General features: G+C 41.8%; 1 protein-coding gene across 1 annotated transcript; it reads left to right on the top strand.

Moving 5' to 3' along the window:
• The first annotated feature begins 1935 nt into the window (after positions 1-1935).
• Positions 1936-8744, top strand: kcnk13b (potassium channel, subfamily K, member 13b). Its single transcript, XM_076084805.1, has 3 exons — positions 1936-2272; positions 5999-6786; positions 8589-8744. The coding sequence occupies exons 1-3, from the start codon at positions 1936-1938 to the stop codon at positions 8742-8744; spliced, it is 1281 nt and encodes a 426-aa protein (XP_075940920.1).
• Positions 8745-9655: the final 911 nt, after the last annotated feature.

The following is a 9655-nucleotide window of genomic DNA, read 5'->3' as shown; positions in this document are numbered from 1 at the left end:
ATCAGGGAGTGAGTCATGTACATAGTTAATGTTTAAGTACATTATTTACTGCACTGATGTTTTATTTTATCAAGTATTTCTTGTACTTATCAATTGCTTCCTCCTCTTCAATGACTATGACTCTTAACTTGCACTGATTTAACTCTGGCAATTCATTTTTTCTATTACCCTTAATGCTCTCAATTGTTCAGGAAAAAGATCACCTTTCTGTTAACACTTTTGTCTTGTGTTGTCTAGTTTCTCATGATCGTGCTTTTCATGTAAAAAAAACTACCCCATTACCTTTCCCTTTTTTTACCATTATCGTTTTGATTTAGTGTTAGAATTTATGTATGAATCTAATATCACAAAGGATTGGCAAATCTATCATTTGATTTTATCTTAAGAAACTTTTCAATACTTTCATGGTCGAGAAGGATTTGACTGCTTCCACATACAGTTTAAAACATCTGCATGAATGTATGTTAAAGAGGATTGCCCAGCACTCTTGTCTTGTTGTAGCTATGACCAAGAACACTCAGGTCAGTGAAAGCGGATGAGCTGCTACAGGTGGTTGTCATGTAGGTTATAGGACACTGAAAATGACTTCCACTGATCAACCTCAGGAAGTATAGTAGACCTATAGACCTAATGTTGATTTAACAATAGCCTACCCTCATAACCTATACTATGCTTTTAATACTGTATTTGTGTTTAATATTCACCATTAGCTAAAACTTAATCTTATGGAACTGCACCTTTTTTTGAGGTTATGCCCTTTTGTTTGGTAATCTATTCTTGTTTCAAACTAATACAGATGGTGTCATTTGTACATAATCACATCATTTTATTCCAAAGTGCTGCTTTACTGCACGTTTGTAGTTCTAACTACAAGTACTGAGATGTCTTTTATTACCACTCACTTTAAAAGACTGCTGGTTTCTGTGTGATATTAATGAAATGCTAATAATTGATACAATTAACACTTTTATTTGAAGTAGTTATAGCAAAACAAATACTTCATTTCCAAAAATGAGACCATTACATAATCTAAAGCTTAAGCACTTAACAGTCATCACTCATGTTTTATGATAATGTTAAATAAGCTGCAGGTTTACGTCAAGACCACTTAAAGTGTGACCTAGAAAGGCTGCTGCATAGTTCTGGAATGGCCTATGTCGTCTCATGGTGTTGTTAAATTCCCACTTTTACAGAAATAGCTCTTTTGTTGTCACTGTGATCCTGAATAATGTATCTCAAACCGCCGTTCCGTCGTGACATTTGCTCACATCGTCCCCGGTTAACATGGGCAGGAGCATGAATCCCTAATCAGAGCCCGCAAAGGTCAAGTCATATTGATCTCACTATGCAAACTCGCTCCATATTGCTGGAATCAAACCTCCAAAGTTGGGTTCAGGTCGAACATCTTCAGGCCAGAACTCACTGTCCGATTCGGCTCTTATTATGCATTTTAAGAGCTGAAATGGGCAAATCGATCCAACAAAATATACTTGGCATAAAGTGATAAATCGATAGAGGCTGTTCATCCATATGTTGGTGGTCATTTCGTTGTGCGTAAAACGCGCGCTCGGGGGTGGGGACTTGTTTGGAGAGGCAGGGCCACAGAGCACAGGACGACTCTCTGCATCCACAGGTTGCCGCGCGGCTCTCTCCTCCTCTCTGAGCATCATAGCAACCAGACCCAAGCCGGTGGAGATAAAACTGAGGAGTCGTTAGACTCGGACTTGGACTGCACATATCGTGAGCAAAATGCTAAATCCACAGCCTTTGGAAAAATCGATCATAACCTGCCTGAACAATTTAATTGTATTGCACAGGACTTTTCTGTCGTAGAATATCTTGTCAACGTTTCTTGACAAGACTCCGCGTTGTTTTCGAGACCACCATGCTACAGGTCCCTCGCAGCAGCTGCATCGCAGTGACAACAGCAACATAATGGCATGTAGGAGTGGTTGCTGCTGCGGCTCCGGTCCAATAAACGAGGATAACGCAAGGTTCCTGCTGCTGGCTTTGTTCATCATCTTCTATCTCCTTTGTGGAGCCGCAGTCTTCTCCGCGCTGGAGCAGCCAAAGGAGCGCGAGGCGAAGGAGCGCTGGACGCAGAGGTTCGAGCATTTCAGTCAGAGTTACAACCTGAGTAAGAAAGACCTGAATAACTTCCTCAGGAACTACGAGGAGGCGAACGTAGCGGGTATCCGTGTGGACACAGTCAGACCTCGATGGGACTTCACAGGCGCTTTTTACTTCGTGGGAACTGTAGTATCAACCATTGGTGAGATGGCGTTTAAAAAGACTGTCAAACGCAGTGTTCTCCGTCAGCTCTATCATCTTTTTATCATCAACATTTTAAAAGCCACCATTGAATATGTCTTTGAGACCATCATCACTTATGAACTATGTGATTGTGTGCGTTTGCATGTTATTAAATTAAATAACTTGTAGCCATTTGTAAAAGTGACTCATGAGTCACTTTTACAAATGTTGCATTGTTTCCTTATTTTGCAAACAATCACTATTATTCACTATGAGCCAAAATGATAGCAAATGAATCGGCAAACTAACCCCCTCACAGTAGTTTGTGTTGGAGGGATGTAAGAAGCCAGGTTATGTGAGGGTTGACTTGTCATAGCAGCAGTAATGGTGGCTCTGGTCCATTTAATTGTACTGGTCAGCCATGCAGTGTGTCAACACACACACACTAGCCATGGAACTGGCTCACCTGAATGAACTGAAACATAACTAGAGACCATCTTCAGACCAGCCGCGATGCCAAATCGGGCCAGGGCATAAAGTGTGTGTGTGTGCGTGTCCACCACCATACTTTATCGCCCTTGCTTGGACCACACCCATCTTTTAACTCGGCCTTCATTTTGATCTCAACTACACACCTGTAGTTTGACGCTATCGTAGTGACAATATCTGTCCACAGACAGGCAGACATATTAACACCTGGCAAAGTACTCAAAACCTCCTCAGAGGTAGTTCCTGCTACAGTAGGTGTCTCCACATTTTGCCATGATGACTCAGACCCACAAGGGGAAGACAATACCAGTGGTGCTATCGCGGCTGTTTTTTTTGCTGTAAGACCTCCACTTTCCACGTATCTGTTAAGAGATCCACTTCAAGTTATTTATAAACATTAGCTGTGCAACATCTCTTAGTCATGAATTAGAACCTGCGATTTGAGTCAGTGCGTTCGACCAAACTAGAAACTTAATGTCTGCATCAGAATAAGATGAATCCTTGACAGCCAGTTCTCCCTTCCAGCACTGGCTGTGTCCAGGACTGTCAGGACAGAGTAGAGATACAGAGACATCCCTCTTACCAACAGCACTGTTATACACAGTGACAGTAAGGACCTTTTGTTGTCCATACTTCTGATTTGTACATGCTCACTCCGCGTTGTCCCCTCAGTGCCTGACAGGTAGTGCTGTTTCAACATCTGTGATTGGTGTGAGTTGATTAATGATGATTGACAGTTTGACAGGGCATCACCATTTAAATAAGAGTTATGTTGATGAAGGACCAGACCGTATCAAGTTCTTCACTTCACACACTGTGATTGATGGCAGCATAAAAAGAGGTGATCGCAACAGTGATGCCATTATTCTCCCATGATTCCTAAAGCCACCGACAATTTTCAAGATGAAAATACATATTTTCAAATCAAACACATTGTTTTCCTCTGCACTTCTGCACTTTCCTGAGACCTCTGATAGAGTAGCAGAGATAACCACAAACTTGATCACATATTTCATCAAGTAGCATTCATGTAGTACATCTCTACAAGGTCCAGTAAGTAATTGACCTGCTGATCAATAACATAACAAGATTGCATCTTATCTCAGTTCTTATACATGACAGTTGCATTGTCATAAAATCACGTGATGTCATCATTGATGCAACCTCCTGTAGAGATACTGTTGCCCCACTTTCTCTTCTGCTGAAGTTTACAATCACAGAGATTTTCTATTATTTAATTAATGTCAACTCTCATTAATCTAAGCAATAACTCTTAATGATTTTCATCTTTTCACTCTCATCTCTGAGTTTTACAAACACATCAATATTTCCTATCCTCAAGGAGAGAACTGTATGCATCAGAGTGTGGCATCTTTTATACATGGTGGTCAGAGCATATGCACATATAGTGTTAGTCCTCATGTTTAGAGCACCACTGATGTAGATGCATCAGTGAATAGCAACAAGGGTTTGAATTGCAATCATAAAACTTGATTTGGCTAAATGACCTAATTCAAATATAGGATAGCACTGTGCATAAATTGGTTTACTTTCTAATTTAAGTCAATAGTTTGAAATGTTGGTTAATGCGCTCATTCTGAGATGAGAAGATAAGAGGGTCTTTACCACTCTCATGCATCTGTTAAACCTGTACTTTGTAGAGTTGCAAAGTGGGAGGAGATATCTCGGACAGTGCCACGCCATTGTTCCACAGCCCAATACTCCAAAAAATGTCCCATTGGACCGAAAGCCCATTTGTTCAACAGCCCGTTATCCTGAAAACATTGTTCTGAAGGCCCATTGCACAAAAAATACACACTTTCCCTGGAAAAAACATGTCTTTCATTCATCAGTCATTCAGTCATCAGACAATCATATACTGTATACACAATCTTGCCCTCTTCCCATCTCCAGTCTCTGTGCTAAGCTAACTAGTTGCTTGTTGTGGCTTGATATTTAACAGACAGATATACTAGCACACTTCCTAAAAAGACAAACTATTGCCTTAATGAGTGATGTTGCGTTCGGAAGGTAGAAGTCAGGACTGTGGTATCACAGAGTAGATATTGACAGAGTAGCACACTATTTTCTCTGTCTGTCATGGATGTGTATTTTATTTAACGGGTCAAATTATTCATCAACATCACATTCAACCGAGCATACGAAACAATGAAAGAAAAACACATCCTTAAAAAAACATCCCATTTGGCTTGATTGTCGTGATTGTCGTGAAGAAAACCTCAAATAGCACCTTGAGAACAAATTTGAATGCGGAGGCAATCAAATCCTCAGAGTATGTTTTTCATGCCACGAGATGCAGTAACATGTATCTCGTTTTCTAGTGAAAAGAGCTCTCATGAGTTCACAGCTGCCGCTGCACACCACAGCACACTGTGCATGTGACTGTGTAATACCCTTACAAATAACAGTATGTGTTCACATTTTCAACAATTCTATGAACAGACAGAGAGACAGATAGTGCTTCATTGAGCTTTCAGTGTTAAATGAGGGATGAAGGATCACTGAGACTGGTTCAGTCGATGGAAAGACCTCTCAGTTTGACTCCCATTCTGTTCATCTGTCTTTTCACAAGAGACAATGTTGAAATCACACTCTAGCAGCATCTCAGAGTAAAAACAGCTTAATGGGTTCTTTTTACCTATAAGAATACGAGAAAATGATCAAATTGAGATGTGAATGGGCCCCAGTGGGTTTTTTACACTGCAAATGACTGGAGGGACTACGGTGAAATGTGAGACTAACCCACACTTTGGGACTAATTGCTGTGATGTGCTTGGACTGAAAACACCTCAGCTCTTTAAGTGAGTTACAAAGAGACGGAGAGAGAAGAAGATGGTGTCATTAATGGCAACCCAGATGGTCAAAGTAATTGTGTGATTATGATTTTCCCTTGGAAGAATAGGAGATCAGACATTTTTTTTAATGACAGAGAGGATGTGAGTTTGGTTTAAAAAGTAGATCAAAGCAGCTGGAAGCAATGGACACACTCATCTTCTCTACAAATGACCCATTCATTTACTCATTTGTAAGTGTGTGTGAGTTTAAATAAAATAGGGGCACTAAATGTGTTTTTCAAGAGATGGTAGTTATTTAGTAAAATTATTAGTTGATTCTTTATTCAGAGATACTTGCACCGGTGAAGGTCAAGTACTTCAATGTGTTCAACTCAGTGTTCATTCATTTTATCTGCATGTAGATTTCCACTTAGTGCATAATGTTTTTGTGTGTATCTCAGGGTTTGGGATGACCACTCCTGCCACCATTGGAGGAAAAGTCTTCCTGATGTTCTACGGCCTACTCGGCTGTGCAGCCACCATCCTCTTCTTCAACCTCTTCCTGGAGCGCGTCATCACCGTCATCGCCGTGGTCCTCAAGTCCTGTCACGAACGACGCCATAACAAAGCTATGCGGCCTCCAAATGGCCAACGGGTCTCTGGGGGAAACAGAGCAGGCGGAGCTGGGGGAAGTGGAGGAGGAAAAAAACAGGATCTGGCTGGCTGGAAGCCTTCGGTCTACTGCGTCATGCTCATTCTTGGAGCGGCAGCCATCTTGGTGTCCTGCTGTGCCTCGCTCATGTATTCGGCAGCAGAGGGCTGGGGCTACCTGGACTCGCTCTACTTCTGCTTTGTGGCCTTCAGCACCATCGGTTTTGGAGACATGGTGAGCAGCCAGCGGGTCGTCTACGAGGGCCACGCCACGGCCGCATATCGGCTGGGCAACTTCTTCTTCATCCTGACCGGCGTCTGCTGCATCTACTCCCTCTTCAACGTCATCTCCATTGTCATCAAGCAGGTCCTCAACTGGCTGCTGAGGAGGCTGGAGGCACCTTGCCGCTGCTGTTTGCCCAGTAGGGGTGACCACCCCCACCGGCGACCCCGGCGGAACGTGGTGGCCCCCGGTCACCTACGCGCCCGCAGGGACCCCTCCATCGAGACAGACGCCATCAACGAAAGTGAGACTGACACTGGGCGCAGGATGTCTGGGGAAATGATCTCCATGAGGGATTTCCTGGCAGCAAACAAGGTGAGCGCTTCAGGGCTGGAGCAGGTTGTGGCTGACAGCAGTGTGACATTCAACCCGTCTAATATAATCACATGTGTTACTACATGCAAGACATTCAGTTATCCCCCAGAGTAATTAGAGTGGTTAAACTGCTGACAAGAGTAGCAGAAAGGACATTCAGTCAACAACTGTTTCCCTGTAGTCATTAACTGCTTATTCACCCTGCTCTCGGTCATCTCCTTCATCATAAGCTGCATCGAATCTGTAATGCTCTATCGCAGCTTTCCTGCATGGCTGTCAATCCAGGATGTAACATATCACGTTACATATCACGGCCTGTCCGTACTTATTATTTAATTATTGAAACCAATGTTAAATGATCTTAGTTACTGTCTAAATAGAATGAAAATATGCAAGATCAATATTTTACACATTGTGATTAATATGTCGATAAGGACTTCCAGTCAGCAGAAATGTATTTGTTTGCTGCTGTTTTCTAGGTTACATTTGTATTATGTGTAAAATATATCTGAATATCAATGGGCTTACTCCACTGCTATCGCCCCTTCAACAGCCCTCAAAGCCACTCGGAGGTGTCAATTGTCCAAACATTTACATAACTGCTAGCCCACTTTTCAGACGAGACGAATGAGCAGTGTGAACTGTTGAATGTCAAAACAGTGCTCATTCACCGCAGGATCATTCTGAACTGGAAAAACTAAATCTCAATCTCAGAGTAATTAGAAGACTAAATGGTGTACTGCTGGAAGGATGTGAATTAACTGATAATGGTAAAACCATTCAAATAAAAGTCAAATAAACGAAAACTCAATAAATTAGCTTACAGAAGTTTAGGATAAACAACAGTTTATCTAAGACAGACTGCTAGATGCTTATCTGGAGCCAATATAATCCTGCGGGTCGGTCTTCTCCGCAAATCCTTTCAAATCAATTTTGGAAAAAGTGCTTCTGTCGCAAACTCAAATATCAAATATTCACCAGCAAGTATTTCGCATTTTTGTGCCGTTTTATTCGTCACGCCCGTGGAGTGTAAAGGCCTTAAGGCTCATTGTTTTAGTTAAAACAGAATTAAGAGTCTACAGCAATACCAGCATTATTGTACAGCTCTGCTTTGAGCTAAATGCTAAATTCAGCATGCTAATGGAAGTCATAAACCAAAGTATTGGACGAATTTAGATTTTGACCTCATGATGGTGTCAGATGAATAATCAGGTGGATCACCAGAGTTATTAAAATTCATCCTGAGGGTTTTTAACACATGTCATGGCATTCCATCCAATGTTTGTTGAGACATTTCACTAAAAATGTAAAGCGTTAATCTCAAAGTAGTGCCAGAGTAAGTCAGGGGATCACCAAAGTAAGTAGGCTTCGCCCATTGGCTTTGTATGTCTGTACATAATCAATCTAACGACATCGACATGCTGCGTAGTAAGCGTTAGTAAAAATACACATAATTGTGTAAAACAGCTCCTTTACATTTGATTTAATATTGACTAAACACATGTAAAACAGCACAGCTATATACATTCTCTACATATGGCTTTGTAGAGTGAAAAATTAAACAGAAAGGTTGATGTGTGGGAGAGTGAATATCTGGTTTCTGTCAGTCACACTTATTCAGTACCAAAAACACACCATCTGGTAGCCTCATATCACACCTGTGAAATCAGATGTGCCTGCCGCAAACACATTGTATTCATCATTGTTTCGCAAGGCTTCACAGGTTGCACACTTGACTTCCAAACAGAGACAGCAAATATTTTCTCCTCTGTTGATTTCTTTATCTGTTTCTCCTCCTGCAGGTGAATCTGGCCATTATGCAGAAGCAGCTTTCGGAGATGGCCATCGGGCACCCGCGCCAGTCCAGCTGCAGTTCACGCCAGAACGGGTTCTCAGGAGGGGTGGGCGCCCTTGGCATCATGAACAACCGGCTGGCAGAGACTAGCGTTGACAGATAGGGAAACAGCCTGAATCCTTTTTTAAAGTTACAAAAGGATGACAGAATGAGACATGTAGGGGCAAATTGACACTTCCTGGAAAACAGAAGACTTGGGTGGTGTACAAGATTGAATTTATGACTAATTCATCTTTTCCATCGACAAGCAAGTTGGCCTCCAGCAGCAGCAACTTCCCTGTCAAGAACATGGCTACATTAATGATGCATGATAGTTTGCTGGAGTCTCACATCTGGACCAGGCTCAGTTTGCCGGAATGTTCTCCCGTGAGGAACTCAGTTTCCATGGTAATGAAAAAAAAAGCCTGCCTAGAGCCCTTGTATCTAAGCCTTAAAAACATGATGCAGTACATGCTACTTCGCAGCTCAACTTCCACTCATCCATCGTACTTCACAATACTCACGGGTATACCAACCAAAACCGTGTCTGATATGAAAATAGCTTTATTCAAATGGCTGTTTGGTTTCATGTCTAGTTATTACATAAAGCTGTTGGATGTTTACAGTTAATGCAGAACGCCTAATTTTACAATTATGGCAAAATATAAATACGTATATCAATCGCAATCTCACTCACATCATCCGTGACTCAGACACACATGATTCACATACATATTATTTGCCATTCAATAGCCTCCCTCTTGGCATTGCTTTCATTCATTATCAGGCCAAACAGAAGACAAAACCCTTCAAAGAACCTCATTATGAAACAAACAGACCTATCTCTGGCTGTATTGGTGGTGTTCAGGGTCTGAGATGACACCTGTTAACTTTGGCATTTGCTGAACATTATGCTAACATTGTTGTTCAGGCCTTTGGGCGGTTGGTGTTGATAAATGCAGTGATACAAATCGCTTTGGGGATTATTATTTGATTTTAGCTCAGCGGCGTCAGGTTTATGTTTTACCTGTAGTC

This window comes from Anarhichas minor, unplaced genomic scaffold, assembly GCF_050575085.1.
Source record: "Anarhichas minor isolate MPS153535 unplaced genomic scaffold, ASM5057508v1 ptg000136l, whole genome shotgun sequence".
In the NCBI taxonomy this organism is placed as follows: domain Eukaryota; kingdom Metazoa; phylum Chordata; class Actinopteri; order Perciformes; family Anarhichadidae; genus Anarhichas; species Anarhichas minor.
This window is presented reverse-complemented; position numbering and strand designations above follow the sequence as displayed.